Raw genomic sequence first — 27,156 nt, 5'->3', positions numbered from 1 at the left:
TCAAAAAGCACAAAAATGCAATCATGTGTAAATTCAGTTATAAATATAAGCATCTTCTGTTACAAATTTGTGCAACTTTAGTTAAAATCGAATATGTACAACTTCAGGCTGCATGCGCAAATGTAGCCACAATGACGTGCAACTCATAATATAAATATATGCAACTTTTTTATAAATATGTGCGACCTCAGTTATAAACTTGTGCAACTAATTTCTTGATTTTTTTTTTATGTTTGTGCATGCTTTGAAATTTTGATGCATGCATGGTCTTACAAAGTAATTCTGAACTGCCAAGAAGAAAGAGAAACAAACAGCCATGCTTTTACAGGCAAATTGCACCCTTCCCCTATGTTTACTCATGTGCAACATTATCCCTTTTTTTTTGTTGTTATTTTCAACAGTTTGCCTTGAGAGGCATGCAGATTACACAAGTGCAGATTGCAATTTTTTTTTTTTGGGGGGGGGGGGGTAATTCTGTAGTGACTACCTTTTGTGCAAATCTATGAATATTTTGCTAAGTTTGTACTACCTTACTTTTGTGAATGTAATTTGTCTGATTTTGTGAGTTCTTTTTTGAACTAAACTAATGTTTGTGAATTTCAAAGTCAGGAACTAACAATTGACCCTTATATGCAAATTGCACTCCCCATTTAAAGTAGTTGCCATTTCTCAATAATGTGCAACTTTAGCTACAAATTTGCCCACCAACTTCAGTTATACATCTGTGCAACTATTGAGTTTCTTCTATACATTTGGTTTGGAACACTAGCTAGGGCCATTTCTGTCTTGATGATGCAAAGTAGAACAAGTAGCTGTTTGATGTGAATATGCTACTTCCCGATTTTGGTAACACTTTCTAATAATTTATTAAATTTGACTGCCTTGCCATGCTAACTACTAGTACTTGCTAATCCCAGTTTTTCGAAGCACACACTGATAATGAACCGGAAGTGCACTCATATGAACAAGTTACAGATAAAGAAAACAAGGATCCGTCAAAAACAAGTCATCAAATTTATTGGGCAGAAACCCACTTAGCTGAAAATTGATGAATGTTTTGTCAGACAAATGTATCAAACAATACATGATATGACTTATGTTTTTACTCTTCCAATTGCTATGCTATGCCTTTCTTTGAAAACAAAATTAGTGTACACTAAATTTTCAATCTGGCCTCCTCTGTTCCTTTTTTCCCTCCAATATATTAATTTGACTAGCAAACATGCAACTGTGGTACAACAGGTGAAGTCAGTTTTCACGATTGATAAAAACTCAGACAATTCAAACGACAAACCGAAAAAAGACAAATAAAATAAAGTCAGAAATCATATATATATATATATATATATATATATATATATATATGTACATTATGGAGTAGACCTATAATGGGAAATGAAAGTGGCTAATTTTAGAATTGAATAAGAAGCCCTTTTAACTCAGTGGTAGAGTAATGCCATGGTAAGGCATAAGTCATCGGTTCAAATCCGATAAAGGGCTTTTTTTACTTAGTGGTAGAGTAATGCCGCGGTAAGACGTGAGTCAGTGGTTCAAATCCGATACAGTACTTTTCTACTAAATTCATTCACTTTCTTTCTTTTTGAAATTTTCTCTTTTTTTATTGAATTTGATAACTTAGTGCAAGATGCATGCATTTTTAGTTTAAACACTAAGCGAAGCAGGGGGGGTGTAAATTGCAACTATTGATGGATAATCATAGTAGAATCAAGGGTACAGAGTCAAAAAGAGGTTCTGACCTAAGGCTATGGATGAATCAGTTCAAAGAATTTACTCTTAACAAATTCTTAGAGTATTTCTGGTAGAATTGGGGAGCATTAAGTATAAATATGATACATAGCCCTTTCTTATTAATAAAAGAATAAGGAACCGCTATCTCATCCCTATTGGTATCGGTTTGGTTGGGCCACTACTGCTAAAACAAACCCCAGTTTGAGGAAAGAACGGTGGGTTCTCAAAATCCAGTATCGCCGAGCCTTGTTATTCTCTTGCCCCAACTTATGCGGGGTGCAAATTTGTCGATTTGGATCAGTACTATAAGCCTAAGTATTTTATTGATCAGGCGGCACCCAGATTTGAACTGGGGATAAAGGATTTGCAGTCCCCTGCCTTACCGCTTGGCCATGCTGCCAAAAAATACGATCTAAATTCGAGAAAAGAGCAAGTATTCATCCATGTTTCTTACTAAAACTAACTTTCTTTTATCTTAAATCTAATTCTACTTACTTTTTTCCAATCTTTTTCAAAAAATCTATTCATGCTTTTTTTGATCCAGTTTCGATTATTGTCCTAAAAGGATTCTATCTTAAAACACACATTGCTAACACTAGAAAACTTCCCTTTTCTTTCTATTGAAATGAAAAAGGAGAAAAGTGGATTTCTAGTCACAAGCTACGAAATAAGAACAAATTGGAACCATTAACTAGAATTCTCTTTTTATTTTGAATTTCGGTATTCTCTCCCGCCTGCCATTTAATGGCATAATAAAAGACAATGGATTTATGCCATATATATATATATATATATATATATATATATATATATATATATATATATATATATTGTCGACGGGGGATACCCGTAGACCGGATATAGAGGGTATTGGGGTACGCCGGTACGAGGATCTACGTAGTACGACATCAAGCAAACAGGAAACATGGATTATACTGGTTCAGGCCCCTTGATAGGTAATAGCCCTAATCCAGTTGATGTAGGATTATATGACGACAACCACAGATTACAAAGGGAATAGCAGAACTTGATGATACCGACGTGATCGTAGTCGAGTTGGTTCAACTAGATCACCCGGCGACTTGGCTCCTGTAGGCTCCGGCTTCGTAGGCTGTGGTGGGTGTGTTGACGGTAAAACTCGATGCCTTAAGCCGTTCCCGGGGGGTCCCTTTTATACCACGGGTCAGTCGATCTCCAAGTAGGACTCGAAGGTGGCAGACCCCACACGGTATAGTAACGACCCAGTTCTATCTGAGTAGGACTCCTTCCATTGGTGAACTCTGTTTCCCTCACGTGATAGGTTTCCTTAACATATACAGGAATTACTCGTATACACGCAGGTATACCGTATCGGTATACAACATATATCCAAGGGTAGAGGGTATACCTTATCCGTAACCCTGACAGTAGACCCCGACTTCGGCTTAAATGAACTCAATGCGACCGGTTGCGACTTCTGATATCGGAATCGTTGTCGTTCTCATCTAATCGATCTCGGTGTGAGAACCGTAGAGACAAAGAGTTATCGACAACGCCGTTTGAAGTTCAACGGTCATGAGTGAATTTAAATTGAAGTCCAGAAACTGCTGCACGTAACGGACCCAGAATTTTCCGGCGGCAATCTCTCTCTTTTCCTTGGAATGCGCACTGTCAGTAGTGCGTTAATTTAAAGGAGTTTTGGGGATCCCTTTTGAAGTCCGTTTGCGGCAGAACTCACCAGCCCTCACACGCCCTTGGTCTTCTCCGCTCCCGCAGAAAAACCCTAGCTTGTCCATCTCGTTTTGTTCTCCGGCAATCTTCCAACGGCGATGGATCTCGACAAGTCCACCTCCACCACCACGTCCCTGAAGAAGCTGCAGGACGACGACGCCCTCCCTGGTTGCGGGACCATGGAGCGGGAATCAGGAGGTACTGAACCCGAACCCATCTTGGGCCGCATGGTTGCGGTTGAAGATTACATTTCTTGCGGTTTTCTTCCTCCGCCTTCTGAATTTCTTCTTCTCGTCTTGAATTTCTATGGTCTTTCCTTGCTTCATCTCAACCCCAATTCCATCGCGTTCCTCAGTATCTTTTCTTATCTTTGTGAGGCCTACATTGGGGTAGAGCCATTCCTTGATCTTTTTCGCTTTTACTACGAGCTGCGCTGGATGGAATCCAACAGGGTATCTGGATGTGTCGGATTCTGACTTCGGGATGGTCTGAAGTCGCACTACATCCCCTTCAAGTGCCCTTCCTCTCACAGTAAATGGCGGGCGAGGTGGTTCTATCTTCAGATAGAAGACTCAGATCCTGTCCTTGTTGTCCCCGAGGAGCAACCAGACAAGATTCTAGAGTGGACTGCCAAACCCACCCTAACTCCCTCCCTCCAGTCTTTCATCGACATTGTCGATGACCTCCGAGTACGAGGGTTGTCGGGGTACGAAGTCGCTGCCGACTTCGTTGGTAGGCGGATCCAACCGCTCCAGGCACGTGCCCACCCAGCCTTTGACTACTCTGGCCCGAGGACGCGACCCGGATTTCTCCTCGGGGTATTTTCCTTGTGTTCCAAATTTTGTTCTGGATGTGCATGTTTCCCCTAACTTATCGAGTTCTTGTTTTCGATCTACCGGTTTAAACAGCGACACCGTGACCCGCCGCGTCAGCCAGATTACGATCAGCGGTCCTACGACGACGAGCAACATCCCCGTCCCCCTTTGCGAGAAGGAGCCGGCCGAGCGCGAAGCCGCGATCAACATGAGTGCACTTGATGACTCCTTTACTTCTGTCTTCCCAGGATCGCATCGTGACTTCATATACGCAGGCACTCCCTCTGACGGATGTCATCGGGCCGCTTGCGGATCATCAGGCGGCGGCGTCGCTAAAGGAGGGCGTCGCCAAGGAGGCATCCGACATTGCTTTTGCTGCTGCCACGACAAGTGGCAGCAACGTTCCGAAGGGAGGGAGGAAGTTCTCCTCCATGCTTGGGACTCGTCGGAAGGCGCCTGCCCCATCGGTAAGCCTCTCTTGTCCTTTAACGCGTAGTCGGAAAATCTTGACCTCACACCATGTTTATCTTACTTAGGCCTCGGACGCGTCTCCCCCGCCTCAGCGACGGCAAAAGCTGGTGACGCTTGGCGAAAAGTAAGTAGATGAATTTGAGGTCTTTTAATTCACAAAACTTTGGTAGCCTGACTTTATAAAAATCACGGAAATCCTTCACTGGGCGGCGCGGGCGAAGGCGGCGCAAGATGGGTTTGGAGCGACCTCTAGTGCGTCTCCTGCAGCGGCCTCGACAGATGTCGTGGTCGTGCCCAGGGACCGGGAGGCGACGCCCAGTGGCCCTGCCGGTGGCATTGTGCCTACTCGGGGCCCGCCCGCTGATGTCCTCACCTTGGGGGAGCTCCAAGCTGAGATGGAGCGCATCCTCCAGGCCGGTGCTCGCGGCATAGGACGCGAGATCGAGGAGGCCAGGGCGGCGGCGGCGTCGTCGGCGAATGAACGCGCCGACAAGCTAGCGTGTGACCTAGCGGAGGTCCGCGAGGACCTCTAGGAAATGAGGGAGCTGGTGGCCGGCAACGAGAGGCAGCGGCAGGGGCTCGAGCACCGCATGTCGGAGCTCGAGAACAACTTGTCGGAGATCCGTGGCTCACTGCGGGTTACCTACACTGGCCTGCACCAGCTCGCCGGGGAGTGCGGCGTCACGACTACCATCCCGGCGAATCCCGATGAGTTCTCGCTGACGTCCTCGCTCGCAGAACTGGCCACGGCGATGGAGGAGATTCCCTCCAAGCATGCGGCCAGGATCGGGGAGGAGACGTCTAACGGGATCTACACCGGGGCGTGCCACATCCTCGCGTGCGTAAGGTTGACGCACCCTGATCTCAACCTCCGGAGGATCCTAGATCAGGGGGCTGCTAATGACGCGCATAAGGGCGTGATGGAGGAAGTCGGTGACTTGGGGGAGTCTATTCTCCCCCTTTTTCAAGAGTAGGATTTCAGTCCCCTTTTACTCCTTAATCAATCGTGCTTGTAAAACTTTCATAGGTTCAAACTGCCTTTGTGTATGCAGTTGCCACCTTCGTTTTCTTTAGCATGTTGATTCCGAGTACTTTGTTGTCATTGTAGAGATGTCGATGTCGAGGATGTCCAGCAGCGCAGGCAGCCTGAGACGTCGGTAATCGTTCCGGCACTTGTGCTCGAGCCATACATGCCGCAGGACGATGTCGATCAAAGACTATCCGTGGGGGCGGACATGGCGATGACGTCCCTAGGTTAGTGCTTTGGTCTTCACTTCCTTTACTCTTTTGTTTGGATTGACTTAATTTGTTGTGTTCTCGAGAGAGAAGAACAACTTGACTTAGCCATTTCCGTGTTGGGCAGACCTCGAGAGCACGTTGGCCGATCGAGATCGTCGAATCCAGTACTGAAGGACGAAGTTCGAGGTGGCCGAACTCGAGAGGACTATGGTAGAAGTGAAGAAGGAGCAGGCCGTGGAAGCTCTCCGAGGTCGCGAGGTGTGGTTCAACTCGGACCTCAAGAGTTGCTGCACAGCGATGGCTGAAATCTACAGGGAGCTCTGAGTACCTCGCGGGAATCCCGAGGAGTCGGCGGCCTGATACATCTATGAAAGTGCATTAATCCTCCTAGTGGGTTTTGATGATTAATGACAAATCTGGTTAAGGGACTAATGAGTTTATTGAGCTACTTTCAAACGGATTAGTCCAAGATGTGGAAGATGGATGCTTGGAGACCCCCCCCAAAAGTATAAAATCAAGCGGACCGGAACTCAAAAAGTGCATAGGATAGTTTATTTATTGCAATCGAGTTTTTAGGAAAAACTGTACTATTAAGAGGGATTCCAGGTGATGCTCTGAGATATATCAAGTGCTCTTAGTGTGAACCAAGTGTCAAAGTTTCCCTAGGAGTTATTTTTGCAAATACTCCATTTGTCCAAAAATACAAGTCCGGAACTTCCTGTCTTCCAGGTCCGGAAGTTCCGGTCTGATGAAAGAAATTTTCCGAAGTGTTATCCAGAACTTCCTGTCTTCCAGGTCCGGAAGTTCCGGTCTGATGAAAGAAATTTTCCTAAGTGTTATCCGGAAGTTCCTGTCTTCCAGGTCCGGAATTTCCTGTCTAGTTTCCAGTTCAAAATTGAGTAACAGCTAGATGACGTCACCTAGCAGTTATACATACACAGCTCGTTTCCAGCTCGGTTCTTGGCTATTCCACTTTCACTTTTCAAACCTAGAGCTGTTGCTAGCTTCTCCCAAGTGTTTCTTGCCTTCTCCACTCAATCTAGAGCCTAATTCTTGTGAGAAAGTGAGATTGAGAGTGAGAGAAGAAGATTTGGAGAGGTGTGAAGACTAGGATCTTGGGTGAGCACTTGGAATATCTTGTGGGCTGTCATCTCGGTGCTTATTACTCTTGGAGATGATCTCCTAGACGGTTAGGTGTCGCCCGCGAGAATCCGCTGCATATTGTGGATGTCCCGGGTAAGTTTGTGAAGGATCAACTCTCCTCTGAAAGGGAACGAGGTAAGTTAATGAAGTTCTTGTGCTAAGATTCTAGAGGTTTTCCAAGTAGAGCAACCTACACTTGTGGAAAATTTCTAGAAGTAGTTTGAGTTGGATCTTGGTGGTCACTCAATTCTAGAAGTTTGCCTAGGGGTGTTTGTGGTTGAAGGCTGTGGATTTCCTCTGGGGTTTTTGCAGAAGTGAGGCAAGGGGTTAATTGAGACCCAGCTCTTTGGAGCTCCTCAACGGAGAGTAGGATCGCAAGATCCGAACTTCGGGAAAAAATCGCTCTTGTCTCTTTCTGTGTTGTTTCTGTGGATGATTCTGTGATTTATCTCCTACTTAGAATACCTGTGCTTCATCTTGTGAAGATTGGCTTAGTCTCCTATTTCGAAATTTGAATTTCATCTCTTATCTATTACCTAGAAGTTCCTGTCCTAAGAACACCGGAAGTTCCGGGCCTAGCAAGCCGGAATTTCCGGAGTTCCTTACCAGGAAGTTTCGGGTCTGTTTGAATTTTACCGCTGCGATTTGTTTTTAAGTTTTCAGGGACAGCCTATACACCCCCCCCCCCCTCTAGGCTTCATCAGCACGTTCAATCTCATGGTTGAATGGGGCCTGTACACAGCTCGAAGGGGTCGGCAGACGTATCGACGAGGCCCTGAAGCAGGAGTGTCGTCGATCAAGCCACTATGCCGGAGGGCATGTGTCGGCCTGCATCTGAGATCATCGCCCACAGCTGCACCTCGAGTTCCTCCACGAAGGGTTTTTCACGTTCTCGGAGGACTCCTGCAAAGATAAACAATCTGGCGAAGTCGATGGCGCCGCTCGCCGAGAAGGTCTTTCAGTCCATGGATTGGCGTTGGCCGTCCTGGTAGTCTCTGTATCCTGTAAAAGATATCTCAAGGAGACATGTAATATATTTTGGAATATTTACGAATTGTATGAAGTACTTGTGAAATAGAAAAGAAATTTATCTAACTAAGTTTTCTTACTCTGGATGTGCTGTGTATGAGTGTTTTCTCACTTCGCGACTTCGATCAGTCACTTGAGTCATACACTCTCCCTAGCCCCTAGCCTTGTCCTCGGAGAATCGTTCTCGGAGGATAAGGCTCTTGGACCCTTGACCTGCCTTAGTTGAACAAGCACTGATCCTAGCCCCCAGCCGTGAAGTTGGAAAACCCAATTTCCGATTACACGGCTTCGTTAATACGCACGGCGAGAACTCTTACATGACCAGATCTTACATGGTCGTTTGTCTCTACATGATCCGACAAGGCCTTATCCGCTCTGGGTGTCCCCAGCCGAAGTTCCCTTAGGTTCCTCAGAGGCCTTGTCAAGACGGCGTAAAGGGACATTAGGATAGGTTTCAACGCTAGGTGTCGTCGTGGTAAGGGATCACATTGACCGTCATCTTTACCTGAAAATAAGCTTTATTGAAGCTGTAAGATGTCTTTCAAGTATGGATACTATTGATTTATACATAGAATTTACATAATTGATCAATGTTCCAAGAATTTGCTAACTCGCGACCATCGCCGTCTGCAATCTTGAATGCACCTGGCCGCAAGACTTGCGTGATCGTGTACAGTCCTTCCCACTTGGGTGAGAGCTTGTTACGCCATGCTTGGCTTTGAACCCGTCGGAGGAAGTAGTCGCTGATCGAAAGCGTTCGTGCTCTGATGCGCTTCTCGTGGTATCGGCGAAGGGCCTGTTGGTAGCTGGCTGCTCTGATGACAACTCTTTCTCGATGTTCGTCGAGTAGATTCACATCGTCGTTTCGCTGCTCCTCCTGGTCCTCGTCGGAGTACTTCTGTACTCGTGTACTCTGATGTCGTAGCTCAGTGGGGAGCATGGCCTCTGAGCCGTACACGAGGAAGAATGGTGTCTCCTTGTTGGACGTTGTCGGTGTGGTACGCACGGCCCATAGTACAGAGGGGAGTTCTTCAACCCATTTCCTGTCATGTGACATCAGTTTGTCATAGACACGGGTCTTGATTCCTTGTAGTACTATGCCGTTTGCCCTCTCGACCTGTCCATTGCTCTGAGGGTGAGAAACCGAGGCGAAGCAGATCTTGACTCCCAATCCAATACAGTAGTCCTGGAAGTCGGCACTGATGAACTGGGAGCCGTTGTCTGTTATGATGCGGTGAGGCAATCCATATCTGCAGAATATCCCTTTAATGAATTTGATGGTGTTGTCGGCCTTAATTTCCCCCATGGGTGTCGCTTCGATCCACTTGGTGAATTTATCGATCGCCACGAATAGGAACCTATAGCCGCCCTGTCCTCGTGGGAATGGTCCGAGTATGTCGAGCCCCCAGCACGAGAATGGCCAAATAAGAGGGATAGTTTGGAGCGCTTGCGCTGGTAGCTTTGTGTGTTTACTGTGAAATTGACAGGCTTCACACCGCTGAACCATGTCGCAAGCGTCTTTGAGGGCGGTCAGCCAGAAAAACCCTTGTCGAAAAGCTTTTTCGACCAATGTGCGACCGGAGGCGGTGACCCACAGATCCTTTCGTGTATGTCGAGGAGGAGATGTTTGCCATCGTCGGACGAGACGTATTTGAGAAGTACCCCGTTTGGCGCCTTCTTGTATAGATCGTTGCCGATCATACAATAGATTTTGGCTTGACGGGTTATTTTCTCGGCTTCTGCATCGTCCTCGGGCAACTCGTCGCTAGTTATAAATTTAATGAGTGGGATCCTCCAGTCATTTGTGGTCTCGATGTCGGCCGGCGTGTTCTGCCTCTGTAGCCCCCGAGCTGATGTCGGGGGTGACTGTGCTATCTTCGTTGTTTGCCTCTTTTACCGATGGCTTTGTCAGGACGTCTAGGAAGGTGCCGGGTTCGAGTGGCTCCCGTCTGGATGCGCGGCCGTGCTAGGTCGTCCGGTTCGATGTTGTCCTTGCGGTATACGTGTCGGACCTCGATTCCATCAAACCTTTTCTCCAACTTCCTGACTTCTGCGAGATACTTGGATAACTCAGGACTAGAGCACTTCTAGTCTTTGTGCACGTGGTTTGGGAATAGTTCGGAGTCCCCTTTCACGATCAATCGCTTGACTCCAAGTGCGGCTGCTGCTCTTATCCCAGCAAGTAGTCCTTCGTACTCGGCTGTATTGTTGGTCGCCCTGAAGTCGAGGTGAATTGCATGCTTGAACTGATCTCCCGAAGGTGATGTCAAGATGAACCCTGCTCCTGCTCCTTGGTTGTTGAGTGTGCCGTCGAACGCCATTGTCCATGTTTCGCTGTCGGTTTGACCGTCCGACCTGTTTTCAGGCATAGTCCAGTCAGCTACGAAATCGGCGAGGACCTGGGACTTGATGGTTGTTCGTGGCACAAAGTGGACATCAAACTAGCTTAGCTAGACTACCCATTTCGTGATGCGGCTGACAACGTCTCTGTTTCTTACGACTTCACCAAGAGGGAAGGAGGAAACAACTGTGACCCTGTGGGCTTAGAAGTAGTGGCGTAGCTTTCTTGATGTCATGATTACTACATAGAGCAGCTTTTGGATCTGTGGGTATCTTGTCTTCGTGTCGTGGAGAGCTTCACTGATGTAGTAGACTGGTCTTTCACCTTATCTCTCTCGACAACAATGACAGTACTCACAGAATATGGCATGGCGGCAACATAGAGGAATAATTCTTCATTAGATTAGGGGGCAACAAGTACAGGGGGATATGACAGGTAGCGCTTGAGTGTGATGAACGCCTCTTCGGCTTCCTGTGTCTATACAAATTTGTCTTGTTTCTTCAGTAGAGCGAAGAAAGGTTGTCCACGCTCTCCCATCCTAGCGACGAACCTGCTCAGTGCCGCCATGCATCCAGTTAGCTTCTGGACTTCCTTGAGTCTTGTGGGCGACTTCATATTTTCGATTGCCTTGATCTTCTCGGGGTTTTCTTCGATCCCTCTTCCAAAAACGAGGAACCCGAGTAGCTTGCCCGATGGTACTACGAACGTGCACTTCTCTGGATTGAGCATGAGGCGATATCGTCGGAGGTTGTCGAACGTTTCCCGGAGATCGTCAATCAATGAGTCGCTTGTCTTGGTCTTGACAACAATGTCATCGACGTAGGCCTAGACATTGTTCCCAAGCTGATCGTTAAGTGCCCCTTGGACCGTGCGTTGGAAAGTATTTCCTGCAGTTATCAGTCCAAACGGCATCTTAACGTAACAGTTACACCGAACAGCGTGATGAATGCTATCTTCTCCTCGTCCTCTTTCGCCATGCTGATCTGGTGGTAGCCGGAGTAGGCGTCAAGAACGCTCAACAACTCACAACCAGCTGTTGAGTCCACCAATTGGTCTATTCGAGGAAGAGGGAAGTGATCCTTGGGACACACCTTGTTGAGGTCGGTGAAGTCGACACACATCCTCCACTTCCCGTTAGCCTTCCGCACCATGACTTGATTGGCTAGCCACTCTGGATGGAGTACTTCTCTGATGAAACCAGCTTTGAGAAGCTTGTCGAGCTCTTCTCGTATGGCTTGTTTCCGGTCTGGTGCAAATCTTCGCAGTTTTTGTTTTACTGGCTTGGCATCGGGTCGCACCATGAGTTTGTGCTCAATCACCTCCCTGGGGACCCCCGGCATGTCGAACGGCTGCCAAGCGAACACGTCTGCATTGTCGCGGAGGAAGGTGATGAGCGCGAGTTCCTATTTCTCGTCTAGTAATGCCCCGATCTTGACGGTCTTGTCGGGGTTGGCACTGGAGAGCGGAACGATCTTAATTGAGCCATCTGGCTTCGGCGTTATGTTTGTTTTGCTCACTTTCTTGGGTGGCTCAGCTGTGGCGGGTGGGTTGGGCGTGTTCTCGACCATGTCGAGGCTTCGCTTGTCGCGCTGCACTGCCAGCTTTGCGTTACCCTAAATGATGATTGTTCCCTTCGGCCCGGGCATCTTGAGCACTTGATACGCGTAGTGAGATGCGGCCATAAACTTCGCGAGTGCCGTCCTCCCGATGATGGCATTATATGCTGTGTCAAACTCAGCAACATCAAAGGTGATCTGCTCTGTTCGAAAGTTGTTTGCTTGGCCGAAAGTCACAGGAAGTGTGATCTTGCCCAATGGCTTGGACGACGACTGAGGGGTAATTCCATGGAAGGGTTGATCAGTGGGCGTCAACTCACTTCGTAGGATCCCCATCGCGTCCAAGGTGTTGGCAAAGAGTAGGTTGATGGAGTTGCCGCCGTCGATGAGAACCCGTGCAACTTTGATATTCCGGATAGTAGGCTCGACCACGATCGGATATCGCCCTAGGGTGACAACAGTCTTGGGGTGGTCTGCTTCTGAGAATTCGATTTTCTACTCTGACCACTTCATCTTGGGTGCAGCCCCCTTCCATGTCGAACAAACTTCACGCTCCACTGTCTTGTACTCTCGCTTTGAGGAGTACGCCGTGGAACCTCCGAAGATGTATGAGACATGGAGATCAGAGTTTGGGTATGCCGAGTCCGAGTCCTGAGTAGCTGCTTCAGTGGCCTTCTCGACTACACGTACTCGCTTGCCTTTCTCCAATGCCAGTTGCTTCGTGAGCGACTTTTTGAAGACGAAGCAATCCTCCAGAGAGTGCATGTCCGACTTGTGTATAGGGCACCATATTTTCTTCGTGTCGTTGCCTTGTGGGCTAGGTGCTTGGGCGAGTCCGCGTACTCTGCTGCGAGCACTTCCGTTTGAGCTTTCCTTTTCCCACTCTTGTGACTTTTCTTCTTACTTGACTCAGGTGCGTCCTTGGCTAGTTTCTTATCTCCCGTCGTCTTTGGCTTGTCGTTCTTGCGTCTCAATGCGTCGTTCGCGTGAGCACATCGATCGACAATCTCGAATAGTTTTCGAGCAGTCGTGATCCGCCTTGTCGCCAACTCCTGGGTGGTGTAGCGATCTCTGACACCAGTCTTGAAAGCGCAGATCACAGAAGCGTCGGTGATTTCGGGGATCGTATTTCTGCACTCATTAAAGCGCCGAACGTAGTCCCTCAATGATTCGCCCGGATTCTGTGTCAACGTGTGTAGGTCGTCTTTGATCGCGTGGCACTTGTAAGTTCCTTGGAAGTTAGCGACGAACTGCTGCCACAGGTCTGCCCATGAAGAAATCGAGTATGGTGGGAGGTGAACTAGCCATGAACGTGCAGATCCTTTCAACGCCGCCGGCAAATAATTCACCAACACGTTATCGTCTGCTCCGGTAGCGTAGAGTACTTTGGAATAGACCTGAAGGAATTCTTTTGGGTCGGTGCTCCGATCGTACTTCTCTATTGCTCCTGGTCAGAATCTCTTAGGCCATCGGACATCACGTAGGGCACGACTGAAAGCTCTACACCCGTCGCCGGGGGCGGTGGGTTGTCGGCGATCGTATGTCCTCCGTGGATGTCTATCTGATGACGAGGATGATGAGGATGATGACGATGACGATGAGTGACTTGGTTCTGGGGTACGATTACGAGGATGACATACGGGTTCTTGAGAATCCTGTCGTCACCCACCGTTGTTGTCCCGGCGCCGATCCCCGTCATCATCATCATTATGGCGGCGTCCTCCACCAGTATCGCCCAGCATCCACTGTTCGCGATCGTTGCGATCATGGCGGTTGTGGCGGTTATCACAGTCTTGGTTTTCGCTCGGGTGTCCTCCTCGCTCTTCGTTCTCGCGACGTCGCGAGGAGTCACGATGTCAGGAATGGTTTTCGTTGTCACGAGCGTGTCGTGCTTCTCGGCGGCCATTCAGATGGTCACGGAGATCGCTGGTGCCGCGAGGTGGAGGGGTGGCTTGACGAGGTGACGCCCGCTGCTCAGGTAGTTCGCCATTAGCGTCGCCGGTTGGCGGTTGTTCTGGCAGTACCCTGGCAGCGGCCTCCTCGAACGCGTTGCTGAGGTTGGCCACCGATTCCCGTAGTCATTCTATCCACTGTGCGAGATCATCGTTCAGAACGGGATCATAAGGGGTCTCCCTCAGTATTGCGTCGATGGCCCTGATGTGCTGGGCCAGTGTAACCACTTGATCCTCCACTTCTGCGTTAGCGCGCGCAGACGTACTGGTCCCATCGATAGCGAACACATCGCGTGGTGTACTCGTTGACGACGAGGCCTGGTCTTCGAGCAAGTGTAGAACTGACGGCTCGTAGGGATCGATGTCGATTACCCCAACGAATCGATCTGAGATAACTGTCGCTCCTCGTTCCTTGTCTGTATCTCTAAGAGAGATTTGTGACTGCTGGACCTTAGGAGGTGACGTCTTCATGGCGCTGAGAAGAACTTTGTAGCTTGAGAGGTCGTGATTCTTTGTCTTGTGAATAGGACAATAGACATCACGGGTTGGAGAAGTACGTTGGATTCCACGCTCTTTGCAGGCACGGATCTCAGCTTGTACGTCGAGAAAAACCCAACAAGCTTGCAAGGTATGTTTCCTGGTTTTGTGGATAGGACACCAGGACCTCGTCGCTTCGGAAGTTGTCCTTGTCGGCTCGTGATTCACGTCGGAAGGACAAGATTTGGCCGCACTAGGATCCTTCTCGGGCTCAGATATCGTTGATGTTCCGTTCTCCACTTCTGCAGGAGGATCCTTCGACATGGAGTCATCCAGGGTTGTAACCACGACGTTCTCGCTTCTAGTCATTGATAGACCAGTAGAGATCGGCACCGTGGTGTAAACCGGGAAGACGATTTCGCCGACTTGAGTCCACACCAGCATTGTCGAGGTAGAAATTCCTTGGTTGATGCCGGGGTTGACGCTGTTGTTGACGAAGCTTGATGACATAGTAGTAGAACCTTGAGCACCAAGTCCCCCTACCTAGCGCGCCACTGTCGACGGGGGATACCCGTAGACCGGATATAGAGGGTATTGGGGTACGCTGGTACGAGGATCTACGTAGTACGACATCAAGCAAACAGGAAACAGGGATTATACTGGTTCAGGCCCCTTGATAGGTAATAGCCCTAATCCAGTTGATATGGGATTATATGACGACAACCACAGATTACAAAGGGAATAGCAGAACTTGATGATACCGATGAGACCGTAGTCGAGTTGGTTCGACTAGATTACCCAGCGACTTGGCTCCTGTAGGCTCCGGCTTCGTAGGCTGTGGTGGGTGTGTTGACGGTAAGACTCGATGCCTTAAGCCCTTCCTGGGGGGTCCCTTTTATACCGCGGGTCAGTCAATCTTCAAGTAGGACTCGGAGGTGGCAAACCCCACATGGTATAGTAACGACCCAGTTCTATCTGAGTAGGACTCCTTCCATTGGTGAACTCTATTTCCCTCACGTGATAGGTTTCCTTAGCATATACAGGAACTACTCGTATACGCGTAGGTATACCGTATCGGTATACAACGTATATCAAAGGGTAGAGGGTATACCTTATCCGTAACCCTGACATATATATATATATATATATATATATATATATATATATATATATATATATATATATATATATATATATATATAGCATTCAACCCGGTTGTGCTCGCTTCATGCATCGTCACACAAAGAATGTCTTATGTACACCTTTTTATAGTCTCATAAATTGATTTGGTGACTATTCTCCATAAGTTGACGCATGGGTCGTTTGCTCATTGATCAAAGATTGAAATTTTGATTATTCAATTTGTGAAACTTTACTTATAGATGAAAAGTATTTGCAGAGTAATTGTTAACAATGAAATTTGATAAGCCCTGAAGTCATCATCGGCCTAGAGTCAGTATCGGCTTCAGAGTCCTAGAATCAGCCGATGGGAATTATCAAGTCGCCATTAGTCAGATTCTTGCTATATTCGGTTAAGGAAATTAATCAACTAAAAGAAGTTTATCCAGAAGAGACAGAGTTCAAGGAGTATGCGGCATGGCAATGTATCTTTTAATTAGAAATAATATGTTAGTTTCCTTTTATCTTTAGAAAAGTGTGTTTAGTGTCCGATAAGGACTTCATGTTTTTCTTTTATCCCTAGGAAAGTTTCTTTCTTGTCTAACAAGGACTAGTATCTACCCATGGGTATAAATATGTATACCCGGGGTCATTGTAAACTATCTCCACGATCTACAATTCGGCGCATCGCCACCCTTTTTTTACTTTTCTACTTTTTCGACGAGTTTATACTTGTCATGGTTGTTTGCATCGGCGGAGCTAGGGCTTTGATACTCTGATCTTGTCAATGTAAGCACTACTATCATATATCTTTGCTAATCTAGCTTGGTAGTTCGATTTACCTATATCGGTTGAGATTCGTTTTAGGGTTTATGCCGATATCGGCTAAATCGCTTTACCATATTAGATTAGCTAAGATATCGACCACCCTGAAATTCAGTCAAGGGCTTGATTGTCGAGATATTTTGTTTATTTTCATACCTAGTACTGCATCAGTACACTCGACCTACTAAGTCGTGCTTAGAACCATAATCTTTAGCCTGCTTTTTAATTGTCAATAAGGGTTTCACCGGAGTTTCAGCCAATGAGTTATATATATGGACGTTGTATCAGCTTACAAGAATTACATACAAGTTGCATTTAGCCCATCGCAACAAAGGTTTCATTGTTTATCTAATCATTTGGATTCCATGACATCGGACCTCCAGCCGATGTATGCTTTAACCTTCGGATCAGTGCCTATTCTATTATATTATTGTTAGACGATTGGTTTCTATTGGATTATATTATTGTTTTATCATATTATCATTAGCCGATTGTCTTTATTTACATCAAGTGTCAGATTCTACATCAAATATAGAGCTGATAGCTCAAAATCCTATCGCTACCAGCTGGTATCGGCATCGGCTGAAATTACTCCATCGGCTTATCAGCCGATCGGCTCTTTGATATGTTATTTGTATATCTTATCAGTTGATGGATCAAACCGGCATGCCCATATCTCACCAAGATTTGGACCTGCACTGGAACTAAACAGATCTCCTAGGCCATTGTTTCTGTCAACTTAGTTCGTCCACAACACAGTTCTGGCACCATCAGCCAAGCGTGGATTTCTAGTCAATAGTATTAACCGTACCGCATACACACCTTAAACAATGATAATTGTATAAGCAAAATATTTTTGAGTTGAGAAATTTGGAAGAGAAAAGAAGAAGAAGAAAACAGGAGGAGGAAAAGAGAGAGGATTGGGAGGAGAATGAGAGGATCTGGATTGGGAGAAAAGAAAAGGAGAAAAATAAAAAAAAAGGGGGAGAGAAAAATAAAGACCAATCAGGAAAGACGCGTGTGGGGCACCGAGTGGATTCACGTGGGACAAAGCGGTGGGATGGTGTAGGTCGATTGGGTTGGGCTAGGAGAGGGAGGGGTTGAGCTGGGAGGAGGGTGTATAGTAGTTATGCTAGACTCACATCTTAAAAACCAATTTAAACACAGATGATGTATAAAAATTCTGGTAGAAATATTTTTCAGTTTTTCTAATATATATGGTAGAGATAGAGATTTGATCTCACCTATCCCTATTTCTCTTGGGATATTTTTATTTTGATTTGTCTTGACTTTCAAGTCAAATTGCAACGAACACTTTTTGACCAAAATATGCAAAACTTATCAAAGTTCAGAAAGAAAAAAAGTTAAGCAAAAAGAAGCATAGATCCCATGGGTCATTATTGGGCAATGTCCAAAGCAAATATAGGTTACTAGAAATAAAAACAGATCTGAAATCCGTTAAAAGCCCGTTAAACCAACAGACCTCTTTTATGACAGTCATAAGCCCATTAACTTGTTCTGTGGTCAGTTTCTTGGGCTTCCGTTGGATTTAAATCCAATGGTCCACAAGATCAATGGATGGATTCGGAAATTTAAGGTGATTATTGCTTAATTAGCGGAATCTGGATTTGCTGAAACATACTCCCTCTCCGTCCTAAATAAACCAATCTTATATAAGATGTGAACATTATAGTATTATAAATCTGAACACGTAAATTTATAGTACGACGATACCGTACGAGATTGGTTTATTCATATCCAGTACTACTACTGTACTACGGATCTAAATACGTATATATTTTTAGTATTAGAATCTCGTACGAGATTGAGGTGGTGTTTGGATCCAGAGACTTAACTTTAGTCTCTGTATTTAAATACTAATTTAGAGTATTAAATATAGACTACTTACAAAACTAATTACATAAATGAAAGCTAATTTGCGAGACAATTTTTTTAAGCCTAATTAATCCATAATTAGAGAATGTTTACTGTAGCATCATATAGGTTAATTATGGATTAATTAGGCTCAATAGATTCGTCTCGTAAATTAGTCCAAGATTATGGATGAGTTTTATTAATAGTCTACGTTTAATATTTATAATTAGTGTCACAAACATCTTATGTGATTAAAAAACATCTGATGTGATTAAAAATTTTAGTACCATCTGGGTCTTATTTAATTTGGAATGAGGGAGTCCCGTTGAAATACGCTCCCCAATGATCGAGACGGAATCGAGGTGGTACCTGCCCCGATTTTTGCTAAAACCGACTAGAACTATAAAGGAAGAAACAAACTCGGGCACGGGCGGCGCCTAATCGGCATAAATAGCACCTAACTGCGACGACAGCCGACGCCACAAACCAATCTACGACGCCGTCAAGAGACGACGCCGACAATATGGCGACGACGACCGGCAGGCACCGACACGACCGGCTGAGCGCTCTCCCGGACGGAATACTAGTGCGCGTCCTCTCTCACCTCGGCTCCGTCGACGCGGCTAGCACCGCCGCGCTGTCCCACCGGTGGCGCCACATCCACGCAGCCGTCCCCGTCGTCGACCTCGTCGACCCCGAGAGCGACCAGATCTCAAGCGCCATCGTCGCCAAGAACTCGGCGGCGCCCATCCGCACGCTCCGGCTCGTCGATCTCTGGCCGCCGCACGACGCGCTCCACCAGGCGGTCGCCACCGCCACCGCCGCCGGCCTCCAGGAGTTCGACGTCAAGCTCAGGCACGGGGACTGCTCCAACCGCAAGCTCTGCCCCTTCCGCCGCCACCCCGATGCCTCCGCCGACTTCGACGACTCCATGCGCGGCTCGTTCACCGCCACGCCGCCACACATCTTCCGGTGCGACACGCTGCGCCGCCTGCGGCTCACCAACTTCCAGCTCGACGTGCCGGAGGGCGGCGTCTCCATGCCGTCGCTGGAGATCCTCTCCCTCAAGAGGATCATGGCGACGACGGACGAGGCGGTGCAGCAGCTCGTCTCCGGCTGCCCGAACCTCGCCGACCTGACGCTGGAGCAGTGCCCCAGCGTGGCGGACCTCGTCGTTGCCAGCCCGCGCCTCGAGAGCTTCGCCATGATCTGCTGCCACAACGCCGCCCACGTCGTGCTCCACACCCAACGCCTCCGGACACTGCGCTACAAGGGCGGCCTTCCCGCCGGCGAGAACTTCTTGATGATCGCCGACTGCACCAACGTCCTGGCCATGACGATCGACATCTGCGAGAGCCTCGTCGGGAAATCCGCCCCCGCCGTCGTGCCCATCACGAAGCTCATCACCCGGTGCGCCATCCTCACCTTCCTCCACCTCCACCTCCGCCCGGCGATGGCGTACCACAGCGGCGCCTTCACGCGCGCCCTCCGCCACCATCCCCACCTCCGGCAGCTCGCGCTCAAGGGCCTCCTCAAGGACGACCAGACCATCCGCTCAGTCTCCACATTGCTCCGCAACACGCCGGAGCTCGACGTGCTCTCGCTGTTCCCTCTCCGTCCTCAGCCTGCAAAGCCATACTACCTCGGCGTCGACTCCGACGACGACTACGACTCCGAGGAGGAGGAGGAGGAGGACGGCGGCGCCTCGGATGATAACCAAGGTGTGCGTGTGCCGCTGAGCTTGTGGGAGAGCAACATCGAGTGCTTGCACAAGCTGAGGAAGATCAAATTGCACAACTACAAAGGGAAGCCCAACGAGAGATTGCTCGCAAAGTATCTTCTATCCAAGGCAACATCTTTGGAGCAATTCTTCGTTACCCTACCAGCTAAAACCACGGCAGATCGTCAATTGAAGTTGACCAACGAGCTTAAATACTGGCGTGCCAACAAACGCGCTATAGTCTCTTGTACATTATTATGATTTTTTTTTTGCTTCAGTTTAAAAGGTCGGTACTGATCATTTAGATGGTGAAAATTTGCTTTCAATTTTGTAAGGTTTTGTGCCTGAGGAAATAAAGAATAACTGCGTTTTTATATACAATAATGACGTGCACGACATGATTGACGATGTTGTGTTACTTTGATCTGCATTATAATCTGTATTTTAACATCGTCTACTGGAATGTTCCTACTGCTCATGTATAAAGCATGGTGCCAATTACAGTATCATGTTTAGAATACGGCAGAAGACCTTACAGAAAATAGAGTACATGGATAAATGTTGCCGCTTTGTTCGTTGATTCATCCCTTTCAACTATTCCATTGCCTGTTCTTGAATACTCTGCAAAACTGCGAGTCTTGCAGAACAGCAGAAGGATTCAGAAAATCTACGCGGTCAGGTCATATCGAGAATAATCCCCTAAAAATACTTACGTTCATCCATGCCATTGCATGTTCTTCAATTCTCCGCAAACTGCAAGCCTTGCAGAACAGCAGAAGGATTCAGAAACCGTGCAACGTAAGGCTCTATTTAGTTCCCAAATCTATCACATCGTATGTTTAGACACATGCATGAGATATTAAATATAGAAAAAAATTAATTACACAAATTACGTGTAAATTGCGAGACGAATCTTTGACAAATCTTTTAAGCCTAATTGCGTCATAATTTGATAATGTGATGCTACAGTAAACATTTATTAATAACGGATTAACTAGGCTTAATAAATTAGAAAAATCGGAACCATACCATTATAACTTGATAAAAAGCCGATAATGAATCTGATAATGCCATCAACATTTTATTCTGCAACAACATAGTAATGGCAGTTCATGGGCCGGCCCCGACTAATAAACTCTCAATGCTCCCAAGTGCAACGGCAAAATTCAAGAGTGAATTGAAACAGCATGTAAAGTGCCTTACACTGACTGGTTCGTTCAAAAAAAAAGTACACTCAGAAAGCCTAAACACGGACTCCTCAAGCACAAACTACTTGAAAGCCTGCCGCTTTATTCAAATCCAATATATTATTGAAACTGGCATTCCTATATATATGCTCATTAAAGCAAACGATACTTCACAGTGACTTGGCCGTTGCAATGACATTTTCCACTGTCAAACCAAGCTCCTTGTATATTTTCCCAGCAGGCGCACTAGAACCAAAACGGTCAACACCAATAGCTTTACCTTTTTCTCCGATATATTTCTCCCATCCAAATGTGACCCCAGCCTCGACGCTGATCCTAGAAGTTACTTCACTTGGAAAAACACTCTCCTTGTATTTCTCCGACTGCTCCTCAAACAATTCCCAGCAAACCAGTGAAACTACTCGTACAGTCTTCCCATCTTTCCTCAGCTCATCTGCGGCTTTTTCTACAATCTCAAGTTCAGAACCAGTGCCGATGAGAATGATATCTGGTTTGTTTCCTGATGAATTATCAGAAATAATGTATCCTCCCTTGGCAACGCCTTCCGCTGATGTTCCTTTCAGCTGTTGAAGCTTCTGCCTAGAAAGGGCAAGGACAGAGGGCCTTTGCCTATTAAGAACTGCAATCTTGTAAGCTCCAGAAGTCTCGTTTCCATCTGCAGGTCGAAGCATTAGTATGTTTGGCATGGCGCGGAGGCTGAATAACTGTTCAACAGGCTGATGTGTTGGCCCATCTTCTCCAAGGCCAATTGAATCATGAGTCATTACAAAGATCACCCTTGATCCACATAAGGCCGAAAGACGTATGGCAGCTCTCATATAGTCAGTAAACACAAAGAATGTTGCACAGTAAGGTATTAGTCCAGGACTGTGCAATGCAATGCCGTTGGAAATGGCACCCATTGCATGCTCTCTCACACCAAAACGGATGTTTCTTTCTTCAGGTGTGTCTTTTTGAAAATCACCAAACATTTTTAGTAATGTCATATTTGATGTTGCGAGATCGGCACTACCTCCAAGAAATCCAGGTATTGCTTTAGCAAGAGCATTCAAGCATTGTTGAGATAAGTTCCTTGTAGCATCAGCAGGATTTTCAGGAGTATATTTCTGCAAAACAGATAAAAGAACAGTGAAAAGAAAAACATATGCATCATTTTTACACCTGCTATTTGAACAGACATGGCATTTGAATTCAGGGAAGCACTTACTGGAAGAGAATTGTCCCACCCGGAAGGCAGTTCTCCTGAAATTATGCTCTTTAACTCAGCAGCCTCCTGGCGATATTTCTTTTCATATTCAACAATTTTTTTATTCCATTCAGCTTCCAGAGAAGCACCCTCATCAATATGGTGACTCCAGTGCCTGTGAGGAATAATTTTATTAACCAAACTATCGTGCAGAACAAAGTTTGTTTGAACAAAAAAATGGAAATTGAAACATAAATTTCACAAAACTGCATTATCAGTCTCCTTTTTCCTCAAAAACATTATCAGTCTCCTTGAACTTTAGCAGCACAGGTTGTTGTGGTCTTCCCCACACGGAATAAGTCTGAATGTCTGGGTGGTGATTGCTATAGGGGGTAGTTGCATTACAAGCAGGAACGTTCTTGCCTTCTCCGCCTGTTGGCGTTGGCCCATATTTGCTGCTTAAAGCATAAACCCTAGATTAGGGTATTTGTAAGATATGTGATATAGATTACTTTTGTGCAGCTGTGCATTAGTTTTGTACCGAATTATTATCTTCAAAATTTTTGGATTTATTTGTTGATATTTTCTTCTCACATATTGGAGAAATTGTATAAGGCTGAAGCATTTTTGCTAGGATTGCTCTCATTGTCTTTTTAGGGGTTACTTTCTCAGTTAATTTCAGGAACACAAAAAATCATCATTGAAGCCTTCTCTTGAAATATTGCTTCTAGAGTTCTAGTTAGCAAGAAGAAACCTTTTTTTATAGCTCAACTGAAGCAGCCTCTCCAGATGGTGGTGCATGGCAAGTCTAGTGCTGCAGCAAGTAGGCAATACTGAAGCAGGAAAGAGGCAGTGCAGGGCAACTATGACACTGAGGAATGCAGTAAGCCTGCACACACCCTGGAGCTCGCAATGAACTGATGTGGCATGCTTTACGTATCAGCCTGCTTGTGCACCCCTGACAGTTTACTGAGAACAAGTGGTTTTGTGATGGAAAAAAAATAAAATATGTCGTTTTGTTTTATTAATGCCACAAAACAAAGGGTCTGAAATTTACTGATAAAGAGCAGTTCAAGATTGATCACACATATGATGCTCCCGATTTATACATCTGAAAAATAATTCTCGATTTTAACTATTACATATAGGAAGTTTGCAACACACCAAAGAAATCATGGATGGGAAGCATTGCTGTTGATTTTATTATTTTACTACTCTTGTTCTGTGGTATTAATGTATTCTAGTAGAAATAGGGCATTGATCCCATGGCAATGCTTACAGTGTACCACCAAATGTTGAGGAAGATAAATTTGAATTCATCTTGACCTTGCAATTGATCAGTTAAACCACTACTTTCTTATTAAACCATCTTATTTGAATTGCCTGAAGACTGGCTACATTGTTAAACTACGATGGTTGCTCAAAAATAAAAGATTGCTAAAAAGATATTTAAATTATGAATTATGATTACTTTTCCTTCGAAAATGTGCAGCACTGCAGCCTAAATCCAACAGTGGCTTAAGCGTAGAGTAGTGAATAATATGTACCTTTTCACCTCATCAGGAACATGGAAAGGTTCATGATGCCAAGAAAGATTGTTTTTGGTTGCCTCTACTTCTTTGGTACCTAGAGCGCTACCATGAACACTATAAGTGTTTGCTTTGTTTGGGGATCCATAACCAATAGTAGTAGTCACCTATATGGAAGATCAACACCTTCTGTCTGGTAAAACTGAATCGAGATGATAAGCAAAGAAATTAAAGTGGCAAACTAGCTGTCACCTTGATAAGAGTTGGCTTGTCTTTGACTGCCTTTGCTTCCTTAATTGCAGCACGGATGTCATCATACCCTGTGTTACCATTTTTCACCCAGATAGTATGCCAACCTAGTGCCTCATATCGGGCAAGTGCATCTTCAGTGAAAGCAATGCCTGTGCTACCATCAATTGATATATGATTGTCATCGTAGAAGGCAATTAGTTTCCCGAGACCCCAGTGACCAGCAAGGGAGGATGCCTCATTTGACACACCTTCCATTTGGCAGCCATCCCCAAGTATAACATACCTAAGACCATCAAGTACCAATATTGTATTAGAACTTACCACTGTCCCTATTGTGCATTAGGTCAAGAAAGGAATAACTTACGTGTGATGATCCACGATTTTCAAATCAGGCTTATTGAAACGGGCAGCTAGATGTTTCTCAGCAAGCGCTAGGCCAACAGCATTTGCAAAACCCTGCCCCAGAGGACCTGCATAACATCAGAAGGTTTTAGAGATAGGTAATTTTTCCGGAAGAACACCAGAAGGGGATAAAGCAAACTTTAAAAATTAGTACAAGAGGCAAACCAGTAGTGACTTCAACACCAGGTGTTTCGAAGTTTTCTGGGTGACCAGGAGTTCTGCTTCCCCACTGCCGGAAAGCTTTCAGATCATCCATCTGCACAAACAAATATGATCCTCTAATAAAAAAAATTAAGAAGGAATTAATGGAACAATATTAATATCTTACTGACTAAACAAATAAAGATGATAATTCATCACCAAAAATATAACATCTAATTTGAAAACCATATAAAATCTCAATTTTTTTTAAGATACTGTTTTAGGGTGTTGGTTTTGTTCTTAAAGAAATAATGTTTCATCTCTTTGAGATAATTTCCCCAATATATCCTAACTCAAGTTCATATCTCTTGTCAATGAACTGTTTGCAAGACCATTTATGGGCTGATGTTAAGGTGTAGAGGCATGGGATTGAACGAGCTAGGTGAAATGGCAAGGTAATTTGGATGCTATTAATTACAAGTAAAGGTAATCAATAGGGGGTAAAAATGTCACAAAACCTAGAGTTAACTACAACCTTGTTTTATGTGTGCTAAGCTACAACAACTAAAATATGAAAGTATGACCTATAATGTACTGCTTTCTTTTATATTCGTTTGCATCAAAACAAATAATGTTGCTGCCATGGCATGTATGGAGCTTGGTGTCATCAGCTGATGGGATAACAACTGCTCCAACTTACCAGCAGTCTAGAGAATAAGGATTGAAAATGCTCAGCAGAACATAAAAGAGTGGAAGGCCAGAATATACTGTGATGAATGATGTGGATGTTTAATCTGCTAGCCATCGCACATCCAATAAGAAAGTAAACAAAGCAACAGAACAAAAACAGGTGAAGACAGCCAAAACCGCATAATGCAGAGAAGATTTATTTCATTTGTTATGCTTAGTGAGTCAGTTGCTAGAGAACATGTTAAAATGACTTATCACTGTTGGACACCTCAACATTAGAGATAGTCTAACTCTCTAGATATACATGTCTGGAACTTGTTTCTTGTCCAACTTGTGATGGCACTGCTGCTTTGGTGCAATCATGATACGTGTACAAAGGAGAAATAGAGAACCAAACGAAATATAAGACTACAAATTTATCAATATTACATTTAGTGCACAAGATCAACATGCACTCCCTCTGGTCAGGTTTATCTGACATTTCCGACAGCTAAATACAACTAGGTGCAAGCATTTGCACAGTCCAAACCGTCCAGTAATTTCATCCGAAGGGAGTATATACAATTGGAATATATTCTTATTACAGATTATGACAATTCTCATCTGGATTTATGTTATCCATTTTTTTAGATAATGGAAATGGATTACATCTCCGGCTTTGTCATAAGACACACAGCTAAGATATGTTATCCATTTACCTCTGAAACTTAATTTAGAAATGAACAAACAATCATGCTGATATAAGTTTGCCCTGCCTGCTTACCAATTGTCAAAATTACTGTGCGCAGAAAATTACATGATTCCTCAGATCATCCCAAGAAAGCTTTCATGCCGGAATTGAGAAGCCGAAATAGCACCACAACTACCGGTAGAAAACCGGACCATGAAAGCAGAGAGGGGACTGGGATAAGCATACCCCATCTTCTAAGAAGCAGTACAAGAATTGAAACAGATTGCCGATAGGATCAAAGATCTCTCTGCAACCTTTGATGCCTTTCGCATTTGGTTCAACTTATTTCAATTTAAATCCCAAAACAACCAACATTAGTTTCATATTTCCAGGGCAATCGATTTCCATTTACAAACTGCTCCAAAAATTCGACCAAAAAACCCTCCTAAAGCCCCACAAAAAATTCAAGAAAAGAGGAGCTCACCGTGACGCTGTCGTATCCGGCGAGGTGAAGCAGTGCGTACTGGAGCATGCATCCATGGCCGGCGGAGAGGATGAAGCGGTCGCGGTCGAACCAGTAGGGGTTCTTGGGGTTGAACCGGAGGAACTCGTCGAATAGGACGTGGCCCAGCGGCGCGCACCCCATGGGGAGTCCCGGGTGGCCGGACTTGGCCTTCTCCACGGAGTCCACGGCGAGGAACCGGATGGTGTTCACCGACTGCTCCACCACCTCCGCCGCCCCCGGCGGCTGCGCGCGGAGGGCGGTCTGCCGTCGCCGGCCAACGGCGAGGCGGACGCGGGTGGAGGGGCGGCCACGTAGGAGGGGGAGAACGGAGCCACGCCCGGACGCGGCGGCGGGCGAGGTGGGAGCTTGCGTCGCCGTCGCCATGGCCGCGAGGCTTCTCGGTCACGCGTGGCTTGCTGCTACGAAAGTCGAGGAGTGTGGAGTGCCATCAGCATGGCCACCTGCCTGTACAGAAGTAAACAGTGGTGGGCCCCAGCAATTGGAAGAACTGAAGTGACACGTGTTCCTGTGCTCGACACGTTGCTGCGGTAG

The 27,156-nt window shown here is 45.8% G+C and overlaps 2 protein-coding genes and 2 non-coding genes across 4 annotated transcripts; 2 read left to right on the top strand and 2 right to left on the bottom strand.

Annotated features, from left to right (window-relative positions):
- Positions 1–1,428: 1,428 nt before the first annotated feature.
- TRNAT-GGU (transfer RNA threonine (anticodon GGU)) lies at positions 1,429–1,500 on the top strand. The gene has a single exon. It is a non-coding gene; the product is annotated as a tRNA-Thr (tRNA).
- Positions 1,501–2,078: 578 nt separating this feature from the next.
- On the bottom strand, positions 2,079–2,149 carry TRNAC-GCA (transfer RNA cysteine (anticodon GCA)). Its single transcript has one exon. It is a non-coding gene; the product is annotated as a tRNA-Cys (tRNA).
- A 16,531-nt stretch (positions 2,150–18,680) lies between these two features.
- LOC127771854 (putative FBD-associated F-box protein At1g55030) lies at positions 18,681–20,381 on the top strand. The gene has a single exon (XM_052297794.1). The coding sequence runs from the start codon at positions 18,825–18,827 to the stop codon at positions 20,280–20,282; it is 1,458 nt and encodes a 485-aa protein (XP_052153754.1). The 5' UTR covers positions 18,681–18,824; the 3' UTR covers positions 20,283–20,381.
- A 743-nt stretch (positions 20,382–21,124) lies between these two features.
- On the bottom strand, positions 21,125–27,032 carry LOC127771853 (transketolase, chloroplastic-like). The gene is made up of 7 exons (XM_052297793.1): positions 26,584–27,032; positions 24,764–24,854; positions 24,561–24,666; positions 24,197–24,479; positions 23,963–24,111; positions 22,437–22,590; positions 21,125–22,335 (listed from the first exon to the last, which is right to left on the bottom strand). The coding sequence occupies exons 1-7, from the start codon at positions 26,986–26,988 to the stop codon at positions 21,379–21,381; spliced, it is 2,145 nt and encodes a 714-aa protein (XP_052153753.1). The 5' UTR covers positions 26,989–27,032; the 3' UTR covers positions 21,125–21,378.
- Between the last annotated feature and the right edge of the window lie 124 nt (positions 27,033–27,156).

The sequence above is a fragment of the Oryza glaberrima genome, chromosome 4, assembly GCF_000147395.1.
Source record: "Oryza glaberrima chromosome 4, OglaRS2, whole genome shotgun sequence".
In the NCBI taxonomy this organism is placed as follows: domain Eukaryota; kingdom Viridiplantae; phylum Streptophyta; class Magnoliopsida; order Poales; family Poaceae; genus Oryza; species Oryza glaberrima.
The sequence above is the reverse complement of the archived record's forward strand: the minus strand, read 5'-3'. Positions and strand labels throughout refer to the sequence as shown.

Excerpts from the sequence above, each read along its gene's own strand:
- LOC127771853 (XM_052297793.1), bottom strand. The coding sequence starts at position 26,988 with ATGGCGACGGCGACGCAAGCTCCCACCTCGCCCGCCGCCGCGTCCGGG. Across the intron at positions 24,855-26,583 it reads CCGGATACGACAGCGTCACG|ATGGATGATCTGAAAGCTTT; the intron begins GTGAGCTCCTCT and ends TTGTTTGTGCAG. Across the intron at positions 22,591-23,962 it reads GTTCCTGATGAGGTGAAAAG|GCACTGGAGTCACCATATTG; the intron begins GTACATATTATT and ends TATTCCTCACAG.
- LOC127771854 (XM_052297794.1), top strand. The coding sequence starts at position 18,825 with ATGGCGACGACGACCGGCAGGCACCGACACGACCGGCTGAGCGCTCTC.